At 65.0% G+C, this 27,950-nt stretch overlaps 1 protein-coding gene across 5 annotated transcripts; it reads right to left on the bottom strand.

Moving 5' to 3' along the window:
- Nucleotides 1-1,309: 1,309 nt before the first annotated feature.
- On the bottom strand, nucleotides 1,310-27,590 carry CTBP1 (C-terminal binding protein 1). Of its 5 annotated transcripts, none has more exons than XM_048211857.2 (10): nucleotides 27,389-27,509; nucleotides 17,008-17,203; nucleotides 15,168-15,322; nucleotides 7,983-8,127; nucleotides 6,171-6,377; nucleotides 5,109-5,323; nucleotides 3,834-3,964; nucleotides 3,151-3,278; nucleotides 2,516-2,633; nucleotides 1,310-2,253 (listed from the first exon to the last, which is right to left on the bottom strand). In XM_048211857.2, the coding sequence occupies exons 2-10, from the start codon at nucleotides 17,012-17,014 to the stop codon at nucleotides 2,067-2,069; spliced, it is 1,293 nt and encodes a 430-aa protein (XP_048067814.1). In that variant the 5' UTR covers nucleotides 17,015-17,203; nucleotides 27,389-27,509; the 3' UTR covers nucleotides 1,310-2,066. The 5 variants fall into 5 exon arrangements, with proteins under 5 accessions (XP_048067814.1, XP_048067813.1, XP_048067812.1 ...); XM_048211856.2 differs by lacking the exon at nucleotides 27,389-27,509 and adding an exon at nucleotides 27,129-27,149; XM_048211855.2 differs by lacking the exon at nucleotides 17,008-17,203 and having other exon boundaries at nucleotides 1,310-2,250; nucleotides 27,389-27,590.
- Nucleotides 27,591-27,950: the final 360 nt, after the last annotated feature.

The raw sequence follows: 27,950 nt of genomic DNA on the forward strand, positions 1-27,950 counted from the left end.
GACCCACACGTTTCCTGTCGGTTTGGCAAGGGCTTTTCATTCCTCCGAGGTGGCCGGTGTCAGTGACCTTGGGGGCGGCCTCCCTGTCTTCGTCTGTCTGGCAGACTTGGATCAACTCTATTATTTTTTCGAAGAACCAACTGTTGAATTTGTGGTCCTTTCCCACTTGATGAGTTCCCGTCTTGTTACCTCCTCCCGTCGACGACCACAGATTTTATCCGTCGTTCTTCGTCCGGCTGCTGAGGACACGCTCGCTAGTGCTGCTCGCGCGGGCTCAGTCTGCATTTCCCCTCGGTTGGTCGCCCCACCACATCCCTGCCACGCAGGGCCCCTCAGGGAGAAACAGAGTAAAGGCAAATAACTGAAGACAGAAAGGCTGAGAACGTCCGAGAATGGAGTGGAGACACAGAGCCCCCGGCTCGGGAAGTATGCTGAGTTCTGGGAGGACACCCGCGGCAGGTGCCCGCGCTGCCGGGGGAGCAGAGGGTCCGGGGCCCCGACCGGGACACCCGCTCTGGATGACGGAGGCCCGAAGACGACGGAAGGGCGTTGTGTGCGGGCAGAAGGCGGCTCCCAACCCAGAATCCCGTCCCACCAAACGCCTGATCAAGTGTGGCCAAAACCAAGGCATTTCCCCAGAAGCCCCCCGCGAACGGGCTCCTGTCGACCGTGTTTCCCCTGGAACCACCGTGTGGGAAAGACGGCTGAAGGGTGAGCTCTGGGAGCAAGCGGTGGCTCAGGCCAGGAGGGGGACACCCTGCTCGGGGACGCCCTGTCCCTGCCTCCAGGGCCCTGTCCAGCAGGAGGCTAAGGAGCAAGCCCAGGCCTCGCCGGTGCACCTCGGACTGTGGGTGCGGGGCCCGAGGGCGCCGATGAGCCTTCCGGGGAACCCATGAAAACTGCCGGCTGCGATGACGATGGCCCTGTTTACCCCCAGCTACTGTGAGGAAAGGACCACCCTGCTTCGCGTGTTTCTGTGAGCTGTGGAGCCACAGGTCCCTGCAGCCTTCCGGACCTTCCGGACCTTCCATCTGCAGGGCGGGCAGCGTCTGCTCTCGTCAGGCCCCAGGCTGGCCCAAGGGAGGCGCACTCGGGAGGGGGGGGCCTCGTCCTGGCAAATGCCATCGCTCACACCTGCACCCTCACTGCCCACTGCCCCTCAGCAGCAGCTTCTGAGCCTGGACCCTGCCCCCTCCAAGGACCACTGCCCGCCGGGGTTCCCCAGGGCTGCCCGCTGCAGCCAGGACTGAGACCCGCCACAGTCCCCACCAGGCAAAGCCACTAAAATAGACACTGGGCCTTCCGGCTCTTTCTGGGATTTTTATTTCTTTAAAATAATTCATACAAATGGTTACAGTCACAAACATGATTTTAACCAAAATATTGCTAGCCTACCACATCAGCAGGACGGCACCCGCGCAGGCCGGGACGCTGCGCCCTCACGTCCCCAGGACAGACGCCGGCGGCCAGAGCGCGCGGTGGGCCAGGCGCACTCCTCTTCTCTTGGAGCCACTTTGCGATGCCGTCTTCGTTTGGAACAAGGGGATTCATGCCAAAATTAGGAAAAACAGCCTTTGTTTTGTTTTTCTAAATTATTCTAAAAATAAGACAAGCAGGTAGAAAAAACAATGCACTGTGTGGCGTAGAAAGAAAAACGGGAAGGATTCGTTGTCCTGAGAAGTTTGCCAACTGCCTCGTTTGGGGCGCGCTCCGACACTCGAGGGATGCAGTCTGAGGCCGACCTGCCGCGCGCTCCCTCGGGGCCCTCTCTGCCGACAGCTAAGCAAACAAATCCTTGGTGGTCTACAGACGGCACACGGACAAGAACATTCATGATAGAATTAACTACTAACTCTGCTTAACGAGGACGCAAAGGACACAGGACAGCGGCTGGCCCTCGGGACAGGGCAACTACAGCTGACGTGGGGAGGCCGGCGCCACCTCCCGCCTGCCCGGCGCCTGGACAGTCTCTGGAGCGCCGTGGCCACCCACAGGCGCCGCCTCTGCACACGCCTGTCCGGGGGCGCCGGCCGCCCGCCCGCCGAGGCCGTCGAGCTCCGCCCGGGCTACAACTGGTCACTCGCGTGGTCTCTATCTGCCTCGGGCTTGACGGTTTGGCCGGGAGAAGGGGCGTGGGGTGGGTGGGACACGGGGGGCAGGCCGTGGGACAGGGACATGGCGCTGGGGACAATGCCTTCGACGGCAGTCGGGATGCCGCTGGGGGCCACGCCCACCACGCCCGGTGGGTACCTGCTGGGAGGAGACGGCTTGTGAGGCTGGCAGGGTCCCTCCCGTGGCCACAGCTCAGGCCCAGGACAGCTGGGAGCTGCTCCCAGAGGCCCTGCCTGGCGGGACCCCAACCCGGCCCCAACTCCTCGCTTGGCCCCCTTCACCCTCAGGTCTGATGTGGCCCACACGCGGCATGCACCTCCAGGCCTGGCCGCCCCCCGCCCCCCGCCCGGGACCCTGCCCTGCCTGCAGTCATCACGAAGTGCACCCGCCCCTACCCGCTCACCTGTAGGCGGCCCCGTTGAGCTCAGGGTGCACGACGGCTGGGTCCATGCTAGCCCAGTGGGTGGCGGCGGTCAGGTGGTCCTTGTTGACACAGTTCTTCAGGCTGTCGGGGATGCGGCCTGGCAGGTGCAGCAGAGAGAGGAAAGGCAGTGCCATGTCACGCGGCTGCGCCCAGGAACCCAGTGGGGCACAGCAGCGGCGGGCACGAGCTGCAGGGTCCCCACAGCTGGGCCTCCCTCCCTCTTGCTCTCCTCCCCTTATGTGTGGACGTGGTCACCTTGCAGCTCAGAGACCCCCCCCCCCAGGCCCGAGCAGTGCCCTCAGCTCCCTAGTGGCCCCCACATCTGCCAGGCCGATGGATTTCGGGGAGCAGCAAAGGCCCAGCCCAGTGTACAAGCACAGCCAGGCTTTTAAACGTGGGGTGAGGAAGCACACATGTGAATCCCCACAGGTGACCATCAGCAGGCATCCTGAGCGCGACGCACGAGCGGGACCAAGGGCCAAGTGGGGAGTAGCACTGCAGGAGCCGGGGGCTGACCTCCACATCAGGGGGATGGCACGGTGTGGCCCCCGCCAGCTTGGCCGCCCAGCAGTGCGGCCTCGGGAGGAGGCTCAGGTCCCGCCAGCCACCCTCACCTGTGATGGCTCTCCGGATTTCCCGGGCTGCCTCCTCCCGCATCTCGATGGACGCCTGCTCGCTGTACCAGGCCGCGTGGGGGGTGCAGATCAGGTTGGGTGCGTCCTTCAGCGGGCCCTGGCTAAAGCTACAGATGGCACAGAGCAGGTCAGGGTAGGGTGGAGGGTGTCTGACCCTGCCTGGAACCACACCCCACCCCCGCGCCAGACCAGGAGACCCTAGGCTGGTCAAACCTGGCCCTGGGCTCCTGACAGCAGCAGGGAGGAGTCTCAGCTGGCGGTACGCGGCCCCAGCCCTCCCTGCAGGTGAGGGCGCTAGTCCCCACAGCGACAGGCTCACAGACAACAGGGCTGACGCACCGTCAGGGGCTGGCTGCTGCCCCAGATGGGCTTCTCGGATGTAGGGTCTCTACAGATGTGACCACATAGGCACTCCACATGAAGCGCAGGTCCGAGCCCCCTACCCCCTGCCCACGGAGACCTGGCTGGGCCCTGGGGGCAGGCCTGCCTGAGCAGGATCTCAGGCTGGACACGAAGCCCAGGGATGGGGCCTGGAGACTGCCAGTGGGCATCGGGCCCGGCCCCATGCCTGCTAGGGGTCAATGTGGGGTGTGAGCTGGGGGCACGGCCCGGTGTGGGAGAGGCGGCGCCCAGGAATCACCCAGGGCGCTGCCAGGAGGCACCTGAAGGGCTCCGACTCGTGCACGTCGAGGGCAGCGCCCCGGATCCGCCCCTCCTTCAGGGCCTGGGCCAGGGCCTTCTCGTCCACCAAGCCGCCCCGGGCCGTGTTCACCAGGAAGGCGCCTTGTCGCATCTGGGGGGACACAAACACAGTGCCGAGAGGGCGTCAACATAGTGACCTCTTCATCTGCCGCCCCCGACACCCAGGGGCCAAGCCCAGCAGGGACGCGGAGGAGACAGGGGCCTGCGGCGGCGGGACGCTGTCCTTGGCCTCTCCGCACCCAGGTGGGACAAGGGCTCGGGGGTGTGTGTGCTCCGACCCCACCCCACCCTGAGGACCCCTGGCCGGAGCGAACGCGCCAACACACAGCCTGCCTCCTCCCGCTCCTGGCAGTGAGGTGCAGGCTGGGTCGTGGGGTCTCCTGGCCGGCCCCCAGAACGCATGGGGGTGCCTGGAACGGATACGGCGCGTCTAGGGCATGGTGTGGCCCACAGTGACAGACACAAGCCCCTGAGACAGGGTCTTTGGTGCCGCGGCCCTGCCAGAGAGCCCCGTGAGCTTCGTTTCCTTTTGCTAAATGCCCTCAGAGCTGCCCTGAAGGCGCCCCCCTCCAGGCTTCGTGGTCACAGGGGCTCCCGCCTGCACTGAGGTGACAGATGCCTGGAGACCAACTCAGTCGCCCCGCCGCGGGGCTCAGGCGGCCGGCTGTGCTCAGGGCAGCTCCTCCTTGGTCAGCTCTCCCGTCCACACCTGGTCTTGGGGCCAGCACCCCGGGGCCACACCTGTGCCCACCCCAAACCCAGCCCAAACCCAGCCCAAACCCAGACGGCAGACAGAGAGGAGCCCCGGGTGCCTCGTCCGCCACGGGACGGCAGGGCCCTGGGGCGGACAGCATGCAAGCACACCCCAACCCGTAAGTCCATGCACACACACGTACCCACGCCCGCGCGTGTGCACCCGGGCACGCCCACACACACCCATCCGAAGGCCTGGCGCCTGACCCAGGGCGGTGCCCCACAGCGGCTGTGCCATGCTCCCGGCAGCGGTCAGCACTCCCCCGGAAGCCGGGGCGACATGGCGAAACCTGAGACCCGGGGCACGGCGTCTGCCGTGGTCGTGGGGATGCCAGGACCCTCCGCACGACTCAGAACATGGGCCCGTCCGTGCGGACGGCTCCCCAGCCGCTGAGCCCGGGAGGTGGGGGCAGGCCAGTCGGGCCCCCCGGACCCCCAGGCCCCGCCCATCGCCCCGGCCCAGGCCCCGCCCAGGGGCACACCTGCTTGACGGTGAAGTCGTTGATGAGGTGGTGGTTGTGCTCGTTGAGGCCGCAGTGCAGCGTCACGCAGTCGCTGTGGAACAGCAGGTCCTGCAGAGTGCTGACCCGCTGCAGCCCCAGCGCCCGCTCGGTGCCGTCTGACAGGTACGGGTCATAGAAGAGCACGTTGAAACCGAAGGCCTTGGCCCGGAGCGCCACCGCCTGCCCCACGCGACCTGGCGGGGCGAGACTCGGCGTCACCATGGCCACGGACTGAGCGGCCCCCGCACGGCCGGCGTCCTCGTGTGCCCAGGGATGACACCGTGGGGCATGAAGCCCCGTCGGCCCGAGGACGCCCGCCCGGCTGTGCGGTGGACAGGGACTCAGAGAGGAGAGCGGGGGCTGGAGGCGCTCCCCAGGGAGTGCAGGGGTGTGGGCTGCCACGTCAGAGCAGAGGCCCCTGCACCTCGGAGGGTGGAGGCCAGAGGGGTCTCACACTAACGCAGGCGTGCCCGTCAGGTCTCCCTCACGCGGCCCAAGCGCTGCCTCTGCGGCGGAGCCCCTAGGGGAGGGGCGGGCACAGGGCCTAACCGAGGGGAAGTTTGGGAAGCAGCATGACACGGGGGCCGGCAGGGAGCTCCCGCCCCGGCCAGCCCGGGCCAAGCAGGTGGATGGAGCCCAGGTTCAGAGACAGAGATGGGCCACAAACAAGGCAGAGAAGGGGGATGTGACCGACCCAGGACAGCTGCCCACATAGCCGGTGAGGGCTAAGGGCCACCGGGCCCTCACCCGAAGGCCATGTCCCCTCAGCCATGGGGTGGGGGCGGGGGGAGGCAGGGTGAGCGTGTCTGAGTGCCGTGAGCGTGGACGGCTGTGCGCAGAGGCACGGGACCGGGGGCACCGGTCTCATGTCTGTGTGTGACGCACACCCAGCATTCCTGGGCAGACAGGGGTCAGCCCAGCCTGTGCGGAGCCCTCAGCCCCATGCAGCCCTGGGTGGGGGGACCCGTCCGGCAGCACGGCCCAGCCCCGGCCTCATGGTCTGCTGAGCCCCTGAGAGGGGGAGGACAGAGCTGAACTCACCCAGCCCTATGATGCCCAAGGTCTCCCCACGGATCCTGGCGGCTCCGGATGCTACTTCCCGGATCTGCTCGACGCTCTGGACCCGCGTGCCCTCCCGCAGCGCCTGGTGCAGCCACGTGGTCCTGCGGTACAGGTTGAGGATGTGGCACATGGTGGAGTCGGCGGTCTCCTCGACAGACGCCGCCGGCACGTTGCAGACAGCAATGCCTGGGAAACGCAAGACACAAGGGGTGGTCACCAAGGCCAGTCCCGGCGTGACCCCCGTGAAAGGCTGGACCCACGACACACACGCAGCTAACGCCCCAGGCCACGTGGAGGAGAAGCCTGTAGGTCCAGCAAGTAGACATGACAGGACGCAGGAGAGGTTACCTGGGCAAATGCTAATACCTGGTCTGCCCTTCCTGGACCGCTGGCCACCTGATCTTCCAGGAAGGGGTCACTGACCGTGAGGCCGGGGCTTGGCTGTGCTACTGGACGGGTCCCCCCCACCCAGGGCCTGCGTGGGGCTGAGAGGCTCTGCACAGGCTGGGCTGACCCCTGTCTGCCCCAGGAACACGTGCAGGTCAGCATTCGGAGCCGCTCCACAGCCACTCACACCCACACAGGCCCCCCCCACTCCTGCCTTCCTTGGCTCCCAGGCCAGTTGGGACCTGGCTTTGGACAGGGTGGCCCCCTGTCCTCCCAGCTCCCATGGCCCCAACAACCCCTTAGCAGCCCTGGAGAATGAGCTGGTCCAGGCTTCTCCTCTATGCTGAGCTTTGGTGGCCAGTCCTGTGCACACACGGGCTGGTTAGCACTGGGAGCCAACGCCTCTCCAGGGCCTCGTGGCCCAGAGGCGGACACAGCCCTTCTGCATTTCTGCGCGCCTCTCCCAAGCCTGGCCCTTCCACCCTCGTTCTGTCCTGTCCTGCCCTGCCATCTCTTTGCTCTGCCTGGGGACTGGTCACCTCCCTGCTGAAGTGGGGGGCACCTGCTGGCCAGACGCGGCCGTGTGGCTCCTTGAGCTATTCCAAATGCCAGGACAATGCCCAACACACCAACAGGGCTCCATGAGAGGGCCCAGGGCGGATCCTCTACTCCCCTCCAGAAAAACTCAGCCCACCACAAGAGCAGGCGGGAAGCAGGAGGACAAGGCTACACCGTCCCCTGGATTTTCGGACAAAACTGCTGGCGGAGAGGGCAGACCAGGTCCTGGGACTTCTGAGTCCCCACCTGCCCAGGTCTGTCCCTGGTGGAGGAAAAGAACCCCAGCCTGTGACATCACAAAACAGGGCAGACTCGGTGCACGGGGACAAAGGCCCCCAGGAGCCCCGGGGGCAGAAAGCACGCAGGCCGTGGTCCCACACTGGGGCAGGCGCCTTACTGGGGATGCCGCCCAGGGACGGCTGAGAGCAGGACCGAGGGCTCCGCCACGTGAGCTGGTGGTGGGCAGGTGGGCGCACACACAGCAGACCAGACTGAGTGTCCGGTAGGCACAAACGCCAGGCCGTTCTGACTCGGGTCCTTCAGCTGCATCCTGGGGCAAAGGACGGGCAAAACCAGGCACCGCGGGCACCACCCGCAGCTGTGGGCCCCGCTGGCCACGCGCTCGCCTCACCAGGCCTCGGCCCCTGCAAGGCTTTCTGGGGGAGCCACGTTGACCAGGGAACTGGCGGGGGCCCCGCACCCGGAAGTGGGCTTACAAGTCACCTCCCACCGAGCAAGGGCTGCGAGGGAACTCCTGGTGAAAGCAAAACCCACCTCCGAGACCCAACGCGATGAGACAGGGCCCAGCAAAGACAGAGGCGCCAAGGGAAGAACCGCGTGCCCTACCTAAGTCCCCAGCCGACTTGATGTCGATGTTGTCGAAACCGCTGCCGATCCTCACGATGATGCGGAGGGCTTTGAACTTCTCCAGGTCCTCCCTGGTCAGCGTGATGGTGTGGTACATCAGCGCCCCCACCGCCTCGTTCAGCACCTGCCCGGGGAGAGGGCACACCCGGTCAGAGGCCAGCCCCGCGGGGCCCTGAGCCTGGCTGCCTGCCCGCCGCCTGCTGCCCCAAACCGGCCCAGACGCCCAAGCCGGGGCGGGGGTGACGGAACTCCTCCCCCGCGTGCGCGGCACCGTGGCCTTCCCAGGGCGGGGCGCCTGCTGTGACATCGGGCCTGACTGCAGGGGGACCCTGCCGGCTCTGGGCTCCGACTCCCCCAGCAGCCGAGGGGTCCCGCCCCGGAGGGAACGCCCAGGGGGGTAGGTCGTGGGCTCATCTTCCCTGTGAGCACCAGACAGTAAAACAGACGCAGGGCATCCCAGACCCGCAACCCCGCGAGGGCCACGCGGACACACGCTGCCGACAGTGACAGCCCCAGTTCAAGCGCACACGGCGTCCCGCGAGGGCGACCCGCCGCGGAAAGGGCCGGCCTCGGGTCCCCTCCCCACGTGCTCCCCTGCGGCTCCCACACGCGGGCGCGCCCTCCACGACAGCCCTGGACGCCTGCCCTGACGGTGTCCACGCGTCTCTGTGTGGCCTGGGTCGTCGTGCGTGAAGCCCCATGAGCAGATCGGTGTCCTGTCCCCCCCAGGGTTTGGATGAACGCGCTGAGGCGCTACTCTGTTTGCAAAACCGCCCACGGGAACGACCCTCCCCAAAGTTGGGGCTCCACCCACGGCCCCGCCCCACAGGACCCGGAGCGGGAGCTCTCCACCAGTGGGGCGGGTACATGCTGAGGACAAGCCCTTTAGAGGATGGCACGGGCGGGACCCACGCAGACCACGCCCCACGCCGGGTCAGCTGCGTGCTGACCACGCCAAGCCCCACGCAGGGCTGGGGGAGGAGTGTGTGTGTGTGTGTGTGTGTGTGTGTGTGTGTGTGTGTGTGCGCGCGCAGACCATGCCCCACGCCCAACACCGGGCCAGGCGGGTGTAAACCACGCCCCACGCAGGCGGGAGCGGGGGGGGGGGGGGGGGGGGGGGTTGCAGACCACGCCAAACCCCACGCAGGGCGAGGCCCGTGCAGACCCCGCCCCACGCTGCTGCAGCAGCATTGGTCCTAGCATGCACGGCACCCCCACCTTGGCGTCTCCTGACCACCGAAGCCCCCAGGTATGTCTCACAGCCAGGCTGGGGGGGGGGGAATGCCTGGTTCTGCAAGGGGGTGCGCCTGGCTTCTGGGGGTCTTGTCCCAGGTCCAGGAGGTCAAGCAGGCCCGCACCCCAGGGCCGAGAGCACTGCCTTAAAGGGCTGCCATGATCCTCCCAGGACACCTCTGACAACAGCCAGGCACTGGCCGAGGTCCTGCAGTGTTCAGTCTCCCCGTCCAAGGGCAGGGGGCCCAGGATGTCATGCGTGACTTGTCCTAGTTCAGGGACCGGCCTCATTCTTTCCTAGCAGGACACAACAGCGGGCCTTACAGTCAAGCACACGCCCCCTTCGGTGACGTACTCTGGCCATGGGGAGCCTGTAAGGCGGGGTCTGCCACCTCTTCCATACTGAGCTTCCTGTGCGGACTCCGGGTCGCTGGATGGCGAGGGAGGCCTCCGACGGGCTGCGTGCAGGGTGCTGGCCCACAGGCACCCTGCGTGAGCTGACGGGGACTACCCCCTCCCCCCGGCTGATGTGGTGGGTGGCCTGGAACAGGTGTCTCGTGGGGGGCGCAGGGCCTACAGTGAGGCTGCTCGCTGCCCCTCTCATCCCCTTCTCTACGAGAGCCGAGCCTCTACGGACAGATGGCAACCCAAAATACGGACAGCTCCCCCTGAGGTGGCGTGACCTCCGTTCCCCTTCCAATGGCCAATGTGGCCAGGAGCATGTACCCTTAGGGGACCACACAAAATGGGCCAAGGGAGAGACAGCTGAATAGCAGGGCAGAGGGGGCCTGGGTCCCTCGTCCTGGGAGTGCTGGTGGGCCTGGACATTAAGGGAATGGCCGGGTGCTGTTGGCCCCTGCTCCAGTTCCTGCACTGAAAATCCTAGGAATCTCAGTCCCTGGACTCCTGGTACTGGACTGGACCTGGTGTGGGTGGGGTGAGGACCCAGAGTGCATGGGGGGGAGGGCAGGTCCTGGGATGGAGGGGAGAGCGCAGACCTTGGCTGACAAGACCCCAGGAGGAGCCCTCTGGCCACCCTGTGCCGAGCTGCATGGACTGGAGAGGCGGGTGGCCACAGCAGTGTGGGGAGAGTGGGCAGACATAGCCATGCACTGGGAACAGAAAGGCGCATCCAAGCAGCGTTGGGAGCAGCAGCCCTGGACTCAAGGATAGGGGGACTGTGGAGGGGAGAGCTCCGGAGGGGAGCCTGCGTCTCTGGCCTGGACAGCTGGACACGTGCGGGCCTCTTCCTGAGATGACGGTGCAGAGGCGGCTCAGCTGTGGCCAGGCAGGGAGGGGGAGCCTCCCAGCGCAGGCTGGTGGTACGTGAGCAGGCGGCAGCCTTCTTTACATCTTGAGCGCTGAACCACAGCAGGAAACAAGTCCGAACCCTGACTTTCACTGTCCCCTGCCACACCCCAACACGGACCATCCACGACTTGTCTGGACATTCCCTACCGCTGGGGCGTCTGGGCTGCTTCCGCTGTTGGCTGTGCCGCGGTAAAAATCCATGCTCTCCTTGAGATGAGTCCTTAGGGTGGAAACTAGCGGGTCAGTTGGAGAACCCTCCGTAAGGCTCTGGGAACCACCGCCACTGCACCCTGGCGGTAGGACTACTCGCCAGCACCAGCTGCACAAGGCCGGGCAGTCCAGAGTTTAGAACGCTACCTGTGATGGACACAAACTGGCATCTGTGATTTTCACCTTAATTTGAGTTTCTGAGGGTGACTTGCCCACCACACACATTTCTTGATAAATTACTTTTCCATGTCCTAGTCCTTTTTCTGCTGAGCTATTTTTAATTATGTGGTACCTAGAGAAGACTTCTCAGAGAGGGACCGCAGCCCGCTCCGAGGCCGCCCACCGCTGACCCTGGGCCGGGGGGGGCCCCGCTCAGCTGCAGGGGGAAACCCCACTGCACTGCTCCATCCAGGCCCTAGGCCCACTCTCCCTGCAGGTTCCTCACGTTCCCGGTCATGACGGCCAAGTGGCTGGAATACCCCCAGGTATCACACGGCCCTCCCAGGGAGGAAGTCAGCAGGAATCCCCAGGGCCCAGTCTGTCTCTGAGAGCTGGAAACCAGCAGAGCCCACTCACATCGCCCTCCACCAGCTGTGTGACCAGGCTTGTGACCTGTGTCCTTAACCCCGGCACAGGGTCCCGTGGGGCCCACCTTGCAGAATGAACTCAGAGCGCAGGCCCCTGGGTGCTCCCCATGGCAGCAGGCCTGAGGGGAACTCATCGGGCAGCACGCAGAGGAAAGCCAGAAGAGCGCCTGCTGGTGGGCCCTAGCCAGGCCCACCACCCCGTGCCAGAGGTGGGGGCCGTGCTCGCATCCCTCACACACAGAGGCACGATTCACAAGCTTTGTGTGACTTCTGCAGACTTTACTTGCTTCCTGGGTCATTTTGTTGGCTTCAGCTCAGAAAGTGTGGCATGGTGCCTCCAACACGCTTCTCTGTGGTCCCAGACGTTTCCCATGACAAACAACCCGTGTAGGCCGGAGGATGCCAAAGCACCAACGAAGCAGCGTGGCCATGTCCACCGTGGCGCAGGAGCGGCGTCTCAAGCCCCCGGTGCGGCAGGGGCCAGGCTGCGGCCTGGGGTGCGGGAGCCCCTCGGGGGGGACAGTGTTATGCTTCCCAGTGGTCACTCTGATTTTGCCCAAGCACGTCACCCACCTTCTGCTGAGATCTGTCTCCCGTTAATGGAAGTCTGAGTATCCGCCATCAAGCCTCCGACTGCTGCAGGTACCGCCAACGTCCACCCACCTCTCACGTGTGCTTTCTTTTGCCACTTGTTTCTGATTGCCTCCTCATCAGACCACCGTTTTCTGCCCACGTGCCTCACTTCTGTCCTGACCTCAGGCAGGAAGCACGTCCCCTCCACAAACTCCCCCAATGCTTCTGCTGCGACGCGTGTGCTCGTGCGGCCGGGCCAGGGCTCACTTCCACATCCTCTCCCCTTCCCCGGGGCGTCTGTCCCATCCACTCATGGGCACTGGAACAGCCTGACTCTCTGCCCAGAGTCGCTGTGGCCCTCTTGCTGCCCTCCACCACCCTTCGCTCGCTTCCAAGCCTGTTTCTGCACTTGCCTGGACGCTCCCCTCACTTCTCACAGCTTGAGCACCTCCCTCCCAGGACTGGGCACCTCACGGATGCTTTTCCTGTTTCCTTGTGGTCTTCCCTGGCGTGTCCCCAGAGTGCTGCCTTACTGTCCCACGGCTACAGGTGTCCCGCTTTCCCAGACGGGCCCCCAGGGGACCCCCTGCTCCAGGCCAGCAGACAGCACCCTCCCGCCCCATGGGCCCCTTCTCATGAGTGCCCCTTCCTTTGTGGCTGTCGGTCTTCCGGGAGCCTTCTAGGAGAGTAGAGAGCACACGCCTTCCCCTGCGTTTGGTCGGACACGCAGCGCTGGTTGGAAGCTGTTTTCCCCAGAAGCTTTCAAGCAGCTGGCAAGGGACTGGTCTGATCCTTGTCTCTGTAGGTAACAACCCCCACCCCCGCACTGGGGGAATGTGCTCCTTCCACAGCAGAGCGTCCTGTGGCCCTGACACTTGTCCTGGCTTCACGCTGGGAGAGCGAGAGTCTCCGCGGAGCTCTGGAAGGTTTCATCATCACGCTGTGCTGAGAACGGCTCGGTCTGTCCTCTTTAACACTGAGCACCTGCGGCACCGCTAGTTACGAAGGGGCAGAAATCCCTGATCCACGCTGATGTGTCGTTTCCCTCCACGCCGAAGTCTGCAGATAGGTGGCCCGGGGCCCTGTGTCAGCTCCAGCAGGCTCCAGAGTCTTGTTGCTCGGCCATTCCCAAACAGTTCCCCTTACATTCCAGGTGGCTGCACAGGCTCCAACCATCACGTTTGGTTTCCCGCAGAAAGACAGAAGGTGGCTCTGCGCACAAAGCCTGTTGGCTCTTCCTGGTCGGACTCAGTCACTTGGCCACACCGGCAGCAAGGCCTGGGAAAGGAAGTGCGTTTGCCCAGGACATGGGTGCTCCCTGAGGCCCGCGGCTGCACAGACGCGCCAGGCGTGGAGCTGCTGGGTGCACAAGGCTCTCCTCACTTCCATCTTTCTCCCAGGTTCCCCTTGACTGTGTCTTCCACGTTTTCTATTAAAATTTAAATGTTCCACCCGCATGTTTAATTTCCAGGAGCGCCTTCAAGTTCTCGAACGGCACCTTTCCGTGCCGCCGGCTCACGACGCGATGCTCCATCAGGTTTCGCGAGAGCTCTAACTGGCCGCATCCTCACGCTGTCTCTCCCTCCAGAGCAACACTCAGAGCAGCTTTTCCACGCACTCACCCATTCTCCCTACAGGCGAGGCCGCGGCTTCCCGTAGAGGCCCGAGGGCGCCGTCCGGGCACTGGCGTGGGGCAGAGTCGCCCGCGCGCTGGGGCTGTCCCGGCCCCTCCCCACGGGTCTGACTCGCTTATCTGGGTTGCATGCTAACTTGAGAACGTTTTGATAAGTTACAATCTTAAAGGAAAACATCCGTTTTATCTTAGTTTTCAAATTTATTGACAGAACTTGTTTCAATATCGTTCATGATTTTTTGACATTTCTACCTGTACGTCTCTTTCATGCCCCATGTTGGTTTTTTCAAATATCTTTTTAGTTTGAAACTAAAATTTTAAAATTCACAGAAAGTTGCAAGAGCTGCCCTCCCCAGCTCTGCAGCCAGTCTGTCCACCATTCCTGCACGTGTGCCGTGCACACAGCGGTGGCTCTAGCCGAGCCACCTCGAGCAGCCCCTTGCCTCGCGCTTCCCGTGGAACCCCGGCAACTCGGTCTCCGTCCCGTGACCTCGTGACCGAGAGGAGCCCAAGCGCACAGCGCGCTGCAGAGATGAGCCAGCGCACCCAGCACTGTGCCCCTGAGCGCTAGCCACGTGCTGCACACGTCAACGCGGCCGTCGCCCCTTTCCACGGCCCAGGAGACCCTGGGCACCCCCGCACCACCGCCAAAGGCCGCCAGGTTCTTCCCGCTTCCCATAGCAGGAGCGCGGCTGCTCCACGCTCAACAGCAGGATTCGGCGGACACGTGGGCTTCGCCTCTCTGGCACAACACCAGGAGTGCCACTGGCGGGTGTGTCATGGCACGTGCCTCCTCCAGGAGGGGCGCCTGCTGGCTTGCGACACCTCGTCACGGTGTTCCCGCGCCCCCCCCCACCCCACCCCACCGGGTCCTGAGGTTTCTGTGAGCAGCACCCGGCCCTCGGTTGCAGCCCCGGACCCCCACCCTCCTGACCCGTCCTGTCCCGCGGCGTCGGGACCCTCTGGGTCTTCTAGACTTTCCCCGAAGCCGCTCCCGTAGTTCAGCTCTTCGTGAGGCCGCGAGCTCAGTCTTCTCTCTCTGCCCATGGACTCGGTCCTGTGATGGACACGCAGCAGGAAACGAGTGCTGGGGATGACCTGAGGCTCGGCCGACAGGACCTTCCCCTCCGTAGGACCGTCCGTTGCTCCTGCCAGGCACCCATGGCTACAGTGGCACAGGGTCACAGGCATCCCCGTTCAAGGCCTGACGCGGTAGTTAACAGGATGGACGGTGGGCAGAGTGAGGGCACAGCTGCATCCTGTCGCCAGGACCCAGACCCAGACCCAGGGCCGGTCAGCACCGTTCCAGAACAGCAGACGCCCCAGGCCTAAGTGCTTGACCACCAGCCCGGGACGACCTGGGTGACCGACGTGGGACCAGGATCGTGTAGCTCATCGGCCCCCACTGCTGTCAGCCACATCCATGGCCCCTGGCTCCAGGTTCTGGGAACACTGGGTTACAATGGCAGTGGCTCAAGCAGCCACGGAATAGCCCTGTGTCCACGTCCGGCGGGGGGGGGTGACAATACCGCAGGTCTTGGTGGCGTGGGAGCCACGGAGGCACACACCTGAGAGACCTGCCTGCCCTCCTCACTCCCTCGAGCACCCCCCAGTTACCTTCTCGTGGATCTCCTGTGTGGACTGCGCGTCACAGAAGGCCACGGTAGCCACGTCCTTCAGGATGGGCATCTCCACCGTACAGTCCCGGCCGTCAAGCAGCGCCACCAGGGGCCTGGGATGCATGGGCCCGTTCATGATCGGGGGTCGGACGCCTGCAGAGACAGGAGCACATGCTCAACTCCGGCGGTGGTCCCAGCGGAGACCTCATTACACCTGACCCCCCACCACCTCCGGCCTGATGCAGGCAGGCCCTGAGAACCCTCAGTGTCCACGCGTCTGGATTTTGTCAAACCTGAGCAAAAAAACCTCTGCGAAAAGCAAAGTGGTGTTTGCTACAGCTCACCGACCCCCGAGCGAACCGGGACCCCAGGCGACCGGCATCACCCCCACAGGACTCAGGGCTGCAGACACGCGCGGAGGGGCCGTGGTCACTGGCTTCACGACACACCCACAACACCCGCTATTCCTTTTCTGCCCATGGCTGCAGCGTGGCCACCCAGAAACCCTGACGGGACCGTCCTCCAGTGCCCAGCACCCTCTCATTCGAAGGTTTGCAGGGAAGAAACAGTGCAGAGGCAGGGAAGGGTTCAAACACCAGACAGAGCCAGAACCCCTGACCTTCCCGGGACGAGAAGATGAAGAATTACTGAAAGCTCCTTCCACACGGAAGGTTAACTATGCCTCATCCTGGGCCAAGAGGACACACGACGGCCTCCCAGGTGACAAGAGTGGCAGCTGCTGAGCCGCCCATGGCCGCGTCCACGCCACCCAGACCCACAGCCTCACAAAGACCCACCCGACCAGCGTGTGGGCAGCACTCTGGCACAGGGTGAGAACCGGGGTGGGGACAACTGGCTGCCTGTGGCCCAGAGCCTACTAGTAGCCACCCCACGGGCGCACAGCTCACCCACTGCCACGTGAGCGGCAAAGACCCGGCAGCCCCAGCCGGCGGCTCGGTGCGGGGTCTGCGAGGCCAAAGCCCCTTCTCCGTCGCTTCCCTCAGTCCCTTGGCGAGCAGCGTGTTTCCCGCCCCTGCGGGGTGACGGGTGATCCGCTGCCAGGCAGACACGCGCTGTCTCCTGCGCACGCGTGTGGACAGCGCCTCCTGTCTCCAACTTTACTTGGAGAATGGCGATATTTCATGCAAAAGTGTTATTTGCTTGCACGGAATGCGCTAATGTCGTTACGTTCAAGTGAACTGGAAAACGCCTACTCTCGGCATCCCGCAGCTTTAGTTCCCAACAACCACAGACTGATGTGACGCCCGTGAGCGGAGCTCTCCGCCCTCCGCAGCTTCCAAGGCCGTGAGGCAGGTTGCAGCACGTAGCCCGGAGCTCCCGCCAGGCGCGAGGGCACCTCCCGCTAGAGCGCACCGTGAGCCGGTGAGCAGCGCACGGGGAGATGCGGCGCCAGGACCCCCTTGCCCCAGGGATGCACTGGCCTCCCGACCACACAGCCGGCGCCGGATCAGGCCTGGGGTTTCCGTGGCAACACCCTAGCCCAGCACAGAGTTCATGGGAGGACGACCAGAGCAGACCCAGCATCGACCTGTGGCCTGGCCCACCTGCAACCTCAGGTCTCCACGCGGGACCCCCAAGGAGGCCCCGTGCTCCGCTGCCTGGCGGGCCTCACCGAGGCCGGCGCACCGCGGGGAGCGTCCCCGTCCTGACCCACCGCACATGCCGTGGGAAGACCCGGCAGTCTGCCGGCCCCTTCCCGGTGCACAGCTGCCTGGACTGAACGGAAGGACCGCCGCGTGGGAGCAGGCGCGGCTCTTCTGGGCAGTCGCGGAGGGCCCGGCTTCGAGCTGCTTCACACTCCAAGAGCCCCTACCAACCTGACATTTCTTAATATGGGCTCGGCTTCCACGACCATGAATTCGATTTTTCAAAGCGTTTTATCTTCAGAATCTCCAGGCAGAACCGCGTCCTGTCACTGGATCCTCATCCCACGTCTTTAATTGTCTTGAACCAAAGCTCCTAGGTTCCTGATCCTGGGCGACCACTGAAGCCTGCGCCGGGGTCAAAGTCTGACTAAAAATTAAACACAAGAGACACGTTAAAATACCATCCAGGGCCAACTAGAACTCACAGACGCCAGAAGGGGCACAAAGGCGAAGCTTCTCCCTGCATCCCTGACCCCACGCCTGCAGCGGCCAGGCTGGGAGCTGCCGGCCAGCAGGGGCCAACCCCAGCAGAGCAGCGGATGGCGGGGCATGGCCGGGATGCAGATGCAGTGGGATGCTTCCTCTGAAGGTCCGGCCCCAACGTCCCTCCAGGTACTCGGGAACCCCACCCGGGTGCCTCCAGTGTCCACAAAGTGTGAGGCCGGGTCCCCGGGTGCTGGTCCGTGGCCAGTTCTGCAAACTTGTATCTCACGCTGCCAACAGCACAGGCTGAGTGGACTTCTGATGAAGCCACCGGGGGGGGGGGGAGATTCAGAATGGGACACAGATGCCACTTTCCCACACCCACACACAGGCCCCCGCCAGTCCCTGCAGGCTACACCCCAGGGAGGCACTCGACTCAGGCACAGCTCCCCTGACGAGACACGGAGGACACGCACGCGCACGGGTCACACACACCTGTCAGCGACAGGATGAGGGCATTTCAGGAGCCCACCCTGAGCACCTGACCCTGCTCTCAGCATGAGGACACCACACTGGGGCTGGCCCCCGAGGCGTGGCTAGGCATCACACTGACCTTGACCCACAATGCCAGTGGCGTGCACCTCGGGAGGCCCCGCACTGAGCAGGAGAGCCACATGGGTGGGCAGCTGCACGGCTGTAGGGGCTGGATGCACCCGCTCCCCCCACCCCCACTGCCGCCACAGGGAAACCGGGCAGACGAGTCCCAGCAAGGACGGGCCCGCATCCCACAGAACCTGGGCAGACCCCTGCTGCAACCACCACGTCCACACCAAGGGCAGGCGTCCCGCTGTCCTGACCTGTGAGCCTGGGCCAGGTCAGACGGCCGTGCTCAACTTCAGTTTCTGCAGGCGTGATTTCTGATCTCCTCTGTCCCCACCCGAGTGTGGATGTGCTTTAGAACCCAGCCCGCGGGCAGCTGAGTCCTTTGCTGACTGGGCTCAACCACGCAGGACCCAGACTGGCCCGTGACAGGACGTGCAGTGAAAGGGGCGCAGGAGGGCAGCTGTGCATGCTGGGAGTCTCAGGCCCATGCCGGGAACAGTCTGACTGCTTCTCCCGATTCCCTCTGCGGGTTTCAAGCACCCACACTGGGCCCTCATGACTGGCTCTCTGCCAGGAAGTGGATGGCTCACAGGCTCCCGTCCCCATGGTGGGTTCCACACCGGGCCCCTGGTCAGAGGGCGCTGAAGCCACACCGTGGGAGGAAGGGGTCCCAAGGACCAGAGCCTGGCAGATGGCCTGGGGTCCGCACAGAGCCGTGGCTCCTCCTTAGTTCCGTGAGACCCTGTGCCCTGAGGCCCTTGCCCGGGCTGGGCCAAACGGCCCATGACAGGGTCCGGCTCCCCACCCCCCGCCGCAGCTCACCATAGCCGGTTGCTGGCCAGTGACTGCCGGCCAGCTCGGGCCTGGCCAAACTGGCACCGTCCTGTGCCACTGGGGGCTGAGCTGCCCCTTCCATGGGGGGTGGACCCTCCCTCAGTGGAGGGCACCAGAGCCCCTTCTCTCCCTGTCCCTCCAGTCATAGCTAAGAGTCCTTCACGGGCAGACGGGCGGTGGTTGGTGGGCCCCCGGCAGTGTGACATCTCCACCCAGGTCAGACCCCCCCCCCCCCGCCAGGTCCACCCCCCCCCCGCCAGGTCCACCCCAGTGCTGCTCTGAGGTCAAGCACGGGCGCCAGGAAGGGGCTCGAGGCCCAGGGCCTGAACTCTCCTGACACACGTGAACTTCTCTTCATCACAAACGTGTAGCTTCACAACACACAGCTCAAGAAAATACAAAACGTGGGAAACTGCAGATCACAGACCCACCTTTGATTTAACTTTGTTCCATAAAGAACATACCGGATGAATTAGGAAACGAGAAGTCGCTCACACCTCATAAAGAGGGAGGGGCTGCTCTGTGACAGGGTGACGCCCCAGAGAACCTTCAGGGACCCTCAGTGACTATCCGCCGGCCTCTACAGGTGCAGGGGGTGGTGGCAGGTAAGGCCCGGAAGGCCAGAGGCGCAGCTGTGCTGGCCCGACACTCTCCCCGCCAGGAGACAAGCCTCACCCTCGACCTTGACCTTCACAAATGAGCATGGAGCCAGCACCGGGCGTGAGGCGTCTGGGCCAGGGGCAGCAAGCTGGCCGCCAAGGACGCAGGCCACCCCAAGGACGCAGGCCTCAGGTCAGGTGTCTACCAACGGCAGCTGGATAAAGCCCTTGGGTCCGGCTGGCCCGGCCTCCTCAGGCTTCCTGCACCCGCCGAGCGGCGAGCACCCAGAGGAACCCATGGTGCCGGGCACCTGCAGACGGCGAGGGAGGGAGGGGGCTCCAGCTGCAGGCGGACTCGTACCCCGTGGCTGTGATGAGGCGGAGGCGGGAGGGAGCGCCACAGAACCCCAAGACCTGCAACCCAAATCCAATTACCCCGCCGCGTCTCCAGGCTCCTCTACTTCCCACCGCTGGCCCCACACTTACTCCGAGCACAGCCACAAACGGCAGCGGCAGCATGCTGGGCAAGACCACGGTGGTCACCTCCACGGAGCCGAGGGCAGTGAGCCCATCTGCCCTCCCGCCTGGAGGGCCCCACGGAATCATACTCAGTGTGTGCAGGTGGCGGGGAGTTAGGAAGGGGTCACGCCAACCACGCGGTCACGAGGCTTTCTTTTCTTCTACAACCCAGAGAAGGAAGCACCAGGCGTGCCTGAAAGCAGCCAGAGTGCCCAGCTGGGCCCTCCGTGGCTGGCGTGGCCCTCGGCAGAAGGCACAGGCTAGTGGTGGGTGTGCAGATGGCAGCCTTCTTTTTCTCTGCACACTCGCTCCACGCCAAGGGCCCGGGGCTCTGCGCAGCCGAAGTAAGGAGAACCAGACCCCTCGGGCACACGGAGCCTCTCACCCTGCGCTCCACTGTGCCCCCGGCTCACCTTTTCTGTGAAATGATTTCAAAAGGAAGCTTTGCTTTGCCAACAGCTGACCGAGGTTCAGAAGCCCGCGAGCAGCCTAAAGGGCCGGGGTGCGTCCCAGGCTCCCTTACCAGGGCAGTGATGTGTGCCCCCCAGGGGAGCACCAGCAGGCGTGGGGGTCAAAGACCAGACTGGGTCAGGCCAAGGGTCCCAGGACCCAGCATGCAAACACATGGCGGCTTCAGGCCCAGGCTGTACACACACAAAGACGAACCCGTCTCTTGTCCGTCCTGGCCCGGGGCCCCACAGACAGCATGACGGCATCTACCAGGGCCGGGGAGGCTGAGCCAGGCCCAGGAGCAGGGTGTGACACACGGAGTCCACCGCCCACCCGACTGTGCTTGACAGAATGAGACCGTGTGACTGCAAGCAGCTTCTGGGCTAGTGCTGGGGGACGTCCACAGTGTGCAAACACCAAACTCCACCTTGTTCCTGGAAAATGCCAAACAGAAGCCCCCTCAGCTGACCTCACGGCGCAGAATGACCACAGAGAGCCCCACGGACACAGGCGAAGGACGATGGGAACACACGGGGCGGCCACTACGCAGACACGGCGGCTCCTGCAGGCAGGGTGGGCGGTGAGGACAGGGCTGCGGGTCGGGGGTCCCAGGGCCACCAGGCCACCTGTAAGCTGCCGCATGCCCTCTGTCACCGCAAGCATCTTTTCTCAAGCGTTTGCACCGCATACCTAATTATCTGTAAGACAATTTTGCCATAAAAGATAAAATCACAAAAAGTAAGACGTTCATTACAAAGAACGTAATAAAAACTGAAAAAAGCAAAACTAAAAAGACGTTCCTGCAAAACGCACAGTATCTGACCACGTCTCAACTGTAGAAGGAGGTCTGGGTGGTCCCAGCAAAGCGCCGGCTGTGTGCGGCCCCTCCTCCCGCCGGGGAGCGGCAGGTGCTGCACAGGGCACCGGGCTGCGGGCTCACGAGCCCCCAAGCCGCGCTGTGCTGCAGGCACTGTCACAGGCCGCCGGAACCACGGCCGTGGCAGCTCAGAGGCCCACCGCGGCGAGACCATCAGGAGGGGCGCTCTGCCCCCAGAGAAACGAAATCCAACTGTCACCCAGTCAAGGAAACCTGTCTCCAGTTATTCCTACTCTTTTCCAGCAAAACGCCTCACAGACAGTTAGTGACATGGTACAGATGCTTCTGGCGAAACCACCAGCACTGCCCTAAGCTCCCCAAACATGCCTGCTGGGCACCTACGCGAGGCCAGGGCTTCTGCTCGCCCTCTGCCCTCAGGGGCATGGCCCCACATTTACAGGGGCACAGCTGAAGGGCGGACCCCAGGGAGGCGTGCAGGATCCTGTCCAACACATCCCGGGGGCGCCTGTCCCTCTGCTCCACCCCACATCCCCCTGGTGCCCGCCCACGATGACCAACACGAGGCTCCTGGGAGCCACCTGCTCTCAGACAGCAGGTACGAGAGCCCCTCAGGCAGGGACGGGGCTGAGCGTCAGGGCAGGGGCTCAGAAACTGGCCGGGGGTCTGGGAGGGTGGGACACGGGGTGGACACCCCACACTGGCTGCAGGCTGCTGCTGCCCGCCCTCCCCGGTACTCAACACTCCCAGGCTCCCTTGGGTTCCTCCCTGGCACTTCCCGCCCTACTCTGATGTCCCACTCTGGACGGACATGTGAGCTGTTAACAGCGTCACCAGACGAGAGGCTTGTGGGCAGCCACGTCCACACCTCGCAGGTGTGGGGCACGTGGCTTTGGGACCCCGCAAGCATGGAGGGAGGGAGTGGATTCTGACGACCACCTCGACACACACATCCGCGTCATTCCCTATATGAGGAGCTGTGCGCCAGGAGGCGGTGGCCCTGGGGGGGCTGGGTGCCCGCCGTGGGTGGTGACCAAGCACACACACCTGCATCCCTGCAGCTCAGCAAGGTGGAGGGGACCCAGTGGTCAGCACGGCTACTGACACCGGAGGCCCTCGCCAGGAGCTGGGGGTGCGGGGCAGAAGCAGGACCCACTGGGCTGCAGGAGACACCTCTGCTGGCCGCCACACACATGAGCCCCTCGCAAAGGCGTGGACGAACGCCAGCACGGGCTGCTGTCCCAAACGTGTGTGCACAGCTCCAGGTCGGACGGACGGGTGCCGGTCAGGTGGCAGCTGGAGGAGGCAGCAGGACTTAAGCTGCGCTGTCCACCACGGCGGAGCTGCCTGCAGGGGACGCGCGCACGCAGACACCTCTGTGCTGCCTTCACCACTTTCCGTGAGTCTAAAGCTGGTCTGAAAGTTCATCTTAAAGACAGTGCAGCAAGGGAAAGGACCGCAGCCCCCAGGGCCCCACCTACGGGGGTCTGGGCAGAGCTCTCCTGGGTCCAGCCCCACCCAGCTAACCAGGAGGCCGTCCCTCCTGTTCTACCCCCCGCCCCAGTCCTGGGAGGGATTGGGGGTGCAGCTGGCACACTCCAGGGACACCCGAGGCACTCAGCCCTCCCCAGACCAATCATAGCAGCTCCCTGGCACCTAGGCCAGCGGGAACCCCGGTGGAGGGGGTGCCCGAGAACCCAGCCATGCCTGACCTCGGGATTCCGCGTCCCTGGCTGGTCACGCCTCCCCTTGCAACTCTGACAAGCATCCCACACTCAACACCCAGAATTCGTTCCCAAAGTGCTCCGTGCTGCTTCTCCAGACTCAGAAACTAGGCCATCTCCCACCTGCTCGTGCCCCAGACTCAGTAGCCATGGCCCGGAGCCTCCCAAACATCAGAGCAGCCCCCACAGTCCTATGTGCTCCCAGCAGGACAGCGCGCCCCTCCCCACCACAGCCAGGGGCTTCAGAAACAAGACCCAGGGCCTGTCACCCCCTTGAGACCCTCAGCATGGCTGGCTGTCCCCTGCCAGCCTTTCCCTTGACCTCCGTGAAGCCAGGCCCTCAGCCACAACAGGCTTCCCACAGGCGGGGCACACCCGGCCCCTTGCGGTGCTTCGGCTTACCACCTTCGGTCACACCCTCCCGAACACCTCCTCCCAAGAAGGGGCTGCTGACCACCTGGAGAGCACCTCACCGCCCCACCCCGTGTCCTCCTCTGGCCCGGCCCCCAGCACGGTCAGCTGGGGGGCAGGAAGGCATCGGTCTGCCCTGGTCCGGAGGTGCCAGACGGGGCTGGCCACGCCGCCCAGGGCACGGTCTGCTGGCTGAGGGCCTGGGCCTGGCAGGAGCTGAGGCTGCACAGAGAAGGCCCGGTGCTCCATCGGGTGGTACACAGCTGTGGGCACCGTGGCCACATCGACTCCAGCAGGACTGATCCTGTCAGCAGCACGCACCGTGCTGTCCCCTGAACTCATTGTGAACCAGAAAGGCGCTCGCTCCCCCACACGTGAATAAGACTGCTGTCACCGAGACTCCCCCACGCTCCTCTCGTGCTGTTACATGGGTGCACACGTGTCCCGCTAGCTCTGCGATGCATCAGAATCCCACGCACGAGAACCTGTGGCTGAAGGAAAGTCACCTTCCTGCCCTTCTGCGTGTGACATTCAACAGCTGCCGTGGGCAGACCCCACGTGGGGACGCGTCCTCTGAGGCCAGGCCTCACTACACTACACAGACGCCACAGACTCAGGAAGACCAGCGCACAGCACCACAGCCTAAGACAGGCGGCCTGGCCAGGGCACTGGGGGCACCGAGCAGGCCTCCTGACAGGCCAGAGCCCACGCCGCGGGAGGGTCCAGAAAGCATCCCCGCCCGCCAGACCCACTGGGATTTCTTCTAGTTCCAGTCCTCTCAGGGCGTCACCATCCTCCCAGCCCCGGTCTACAGCCAGGCTGCAGGGACAGAAAGGACCCTCCCCCCACCCTGCGGGTGACACAGGCAGAAACAACTCAGCGTGAAGAGCATCCCCCTGGCACTGGCACGTGACGAGACGTCCATGAGATCTCTGGCTCGGGAGAACAGAGGCGCACCCCCTCAGGACATCCTGGGGCTCGACAAGCGAGGGCCCCATGCCCATGCAAGGCCCGGGGGCCAATCCACAGCTAAGCTTCTGGACACAGTAGTGACGTGGGATGTGAAGTCCCGTTTGGGAACTGGAGGCAAGTGTGTCGTGGACTGCCCTGTACCCATCAGGTGGTGGTGCCAAGGCCAGACACAACCCCCTCCCCCAGAGCTTGCCATGGGTCCTCCTTCCTGCCACCAGTGCAGGGAAACCAGGAGTCTTCTAGAAGGGCAGTTGGCACAGAATAAAAAGCCTCTGACTGGGTCCCCCACGCCCAGGAGCCGTGGGCGGCCGGCAGCAAGCTGCGCTCCAGCCACTTAGACTGGGCCACACCAAGGGCACAGGATGCTCTGGGGGCAGGTGAGAGGCTGGTGGCAGAGAAAGGCCATGTCATGGGCCCAGCCATCTGCTCGTGGCCTGCTGGCCCAAAGGAAGCCCCCACCAATCTCAGCTTGCACCGGGCTGGTGGGGCACCAATGCCAGACCCACCTCTGAACCCCATGGGCCCTTCTCCTACAGAGAGGTGTTCATCTCTGCCCTGGGGTTCCCCCGGTAAACATCTGACAGCTCACCCCACAGCCAAACCCCATATACAGATGTACAGACAGGGGTGGCTCCAGCCTCCCAATGCATGGGGCTCTCAGGGCTGAGCCCCAAGAAAGGGGCCGTCACAGAACACTTAGCAGGACCTCAGCAGCTCTGTGCCCCCAGGCCCCCACCCCATGTGTCCTCAAGCTGAAGCAAAGAGGCTAGAAGGGAAACCCGAAACGCAGCCAGGAGAGGAGGGACCAGAGCTAGACAGGTCACTCCAGCCACGAGTCCGTTTCTCAGATGAAGCAGGGACAGCAACCCGTCCAGCCAGAAGAGGCTGGAACTGCCCAAACACCCCCAAGGAGGCTGGACAGGACCCGCTTGCACAGGGCACACAGATGAAGCCCCAAGTGCGTGTCCCTCACAAGACCCCGTAGAGATGCCCAAACTGAACCACGTGCTCAAAGATAGTGACAAAACCCAAGTGAGAAGAAAGGCAGGCACCACTGGGGGCTGCAAGGAGGGGCAAGAGACTAAAGCCTGGGTCCAGAGATGACCCCCATGGCCAAATTTGGCAAAGCCCTGGAGGGCAGAGAGAAGGCAAACCCCAGAGAGCAGGCATGGCCAGACTGACGTCCAGGGAGAGCAGGACAATGATGGTGAGCACGCACACAGCCAGAAAGCACTGGCCCCTTACCCTGGCCCTGTCCCCAGTCCCGTTCCCGCCCCTGTCCCCAGTCCCATCCCTGCCCTGTCCCCAGTCCTGTCCCCGCCCGGCCCTGTCCCCAGTCCCATCTCCTAGTCTTGTCCCCAACACTTGTCAGATGCTCACTCATGATCCCACATGGCCTCACACTACCATCTGCACCTGACAGACCCTGGTCAGGGGCTTGGCTGGGATACCCCAGGGATGGGCTTGGGTCTGTGTTTTGGCCCTCTTTGATCAGTCCTCCAAGAACCTTGGGGGTGCCGCCCCACTCAAGACGGATGGCCTGCGATGACCCCCAGGTGGGTGTGCACGGCTCCAGGTGCCCACACTGCTGGAGACCAGCCGCTGTTGAGCACTCTGACTGCTGTGTATGTTTTTACACAAATGAAGTCGCTGCTCTTGAAGGGGGGGGGCCTGGAAAAGGGAATAAAGGTGGGACAGGGGATGTGAACACCTCCCCATTTAAACCCTGACTCTCCAGCCACCTCAAGAGGTGGGAGCTGGTGAGGGTTTCAGGGCTGAGTACTTGATTCAGACCAACCGGAAGCAAGCCGATCCCGTCCCACTCTGGATGGCAAACTGTTTCCCTCTCCCCCAACCAGAAGGTTAATCTGTCCTAAACGATCATGGGGAAAATGATCACTACAACGGGGTCTGGCTGCTGGCCAGGTTCCGGGCTTCTCCAAGATGCTGCCAGCCTAAAGGCTGTCCTCCCAGGCATGCCCAGAGGTGGTGCCCTCATTTCTCATCAGCGGGCAGAGGGCTGGGCAGGGCACCCAGCCAGAGAAAGATCTAGCCTCCAACTCGTAGGCTCAGGTGTGGCTGCAAGCTTCTCGCTGGCACGGGCCTCAGGGAGCCCGGGCCCCCAGGCTAGGATGGCACGGGGGGGGGGGGGGGAGGGGCAGCGGCCCCGGGGCCCACCCAGGCTGGCCCCTCCCCTGCCGCACCCCGGGCGGCTGGACGTGGACCAGGAACTGCAAGATGGCCCCGGACACCGGAGCTCGGAGCCGGCCAGCAGGCCAGCACCCACCCTGAAGTGTCCCCCGCTGGCCTGCTGCCCCACGGCCGCAGGCTCCCGTGTGGTCCTGGCAGCCAGGGTCCTGCTTTCCGACAACCTTCAGAACACGGGGGGACAGCGGCCCTGTGAGCAGCAGACCGGGGGCCACGGGCGAGCTCAGGGAGCGCGCAGGTGGCCAAGCTGCGGATGCGTGTGCCCCAGGCTGCCGGCCGCGGCGGCCCCCCCCACCGGCCGGCCGTGCTAAGTGAACACATGCTGGAGACACGGGCGATGCAGGCGGCGGTGCGGGGCCGTCCGACGCGCAGCGGTGCGGGAGGCGCCCGGCGTGCACGCGGGGCTCGGGCCCGCACGCAGCCCGCGTCCTCCCGGCCCACGCTGGGCCCCCACGGCGGCTCCGCACGCCGGCGCGCCGAGGCCCGGGGGAGCGGGGACGCCGGCAAAGGGCCCCGAGGCCCAGGCGGGGCGAGCCCACGCGACCGCCGGGAGGCCGGCCCGGCCCCCGCAGGGTGCACGCGGGCCGGGAGGCAGGGCGCTGGGCCCGGGAGGGAGCCGCGGGTCCGCCGGGTCTGGACGCCGGGGCGCGCCGCGGGTGTGGCGGGGCCTGGACTGGGGGTCAGGGGGCCGAGTGCGGCGCCCCTTTGTGTCACCTGCGCGGGCGGCGGCGGCGGCGGCGGGCGGGCGGGGCGGGCGGGGCGGGCGTGACGGCGGCGCCGGCGCACGCGCACTTGCACGCTGCGGCTCGCGCACGCGCACGGCGCCCCGCGGCCCCGCCCCGGCCCCGCCCCCGGCGGCGCGCGGATGCCGGCGCGCACGCGCACTCGCACACAAAGCCGGGGGCCCGCGCGCGCCCGCCCGCTCCGCCCGCCGCCCCGCCCCCGCGGCCGGAAATGCGCGCGCGCGGCCTTACCGAGCGGCAGGCCCTTGTTGAGCAAGTGCGAGCTGCCCATTGAAAGGCGCGGGCGGCTGCGGGCCCCGACGAGTCCGGCGCGCTCCGCCGCGAGCCCGGCGCGTGGGGCGGCCTGGGCGCCGTCCGCTGCTCCGCCCGCTCGCCTGCGCCCGGGCGCCGCCGTGCCGAGCCGCGCCGCGCCGCGCCAGCAGCCGCTCCACCGGGCGGGGACAGGCGGCGCGCGCGCGGGCGGGGCTTCCGGCCCAGCAGTCTCCTGTTTCCAGGCGCGAGCGCCGCGCAGCACGACGCGGGCGGCTGCAGGCCGCGCCCGCCCGCCCCGCCCGGGCAGCGAGGCTCTCCCGCCTGCCGCGCCTGCCCACACCTGCCTGAGTCCGCACACGATCGTGCCCCGCACACACCAGGCCCCCCTGGCCCGCACCCGCGTGCACATACACACACACGCACCTGCCCTGCACACACAGAGAGACACACACGCACCTGCCCTGCACCCGCACATGCACCTGCCACGCACACTCACCTGCCCTGCCCCCGCACCTGCCACGCACCTGCCCTACAACTACCA

Source organism: Ursus arctos, unplaced genomic scaffold (assembly GCF_023065955.2).
Source record: "Ursus arctos isolate Adak ecotype North America unplaced genomic scaffold, UrsArc2.0 scaffold_9, whole genome shotgun sequence".
In the NCBI taxonomy this organism is placed as follows: Eukaryota; Metazoa; Chordata; class Mammalia; order Carnivora; family Ursidae; genus Ursus; species Ursus arctos.

Excerpts from the sequence above, each read along its gene's own strand:
- CTBP1 (XM_048211854.2), bottom strand. The coding sequence starts at position 27,428 with ATGGGCAGCTCGCACTTGCTCAACAAGGGCCTGCCGCTCG. Across the intron at positions 8,128-15,167 it reads CACAGGAGATCCACGAGAAG|GTGCTGAACGAGGCGGTGGG; the intron begins GTAACTGGGGGG and ends CTCCCCGGGCAG. Across the intron at positions 3,965-5,108 it reads ACGACTTCACCGTCAAGCAG|ATGCGACAAGGCGCCTTCCT; the intron begins GTGTGCCCCTGG and ends GTGTCCCCCCAG.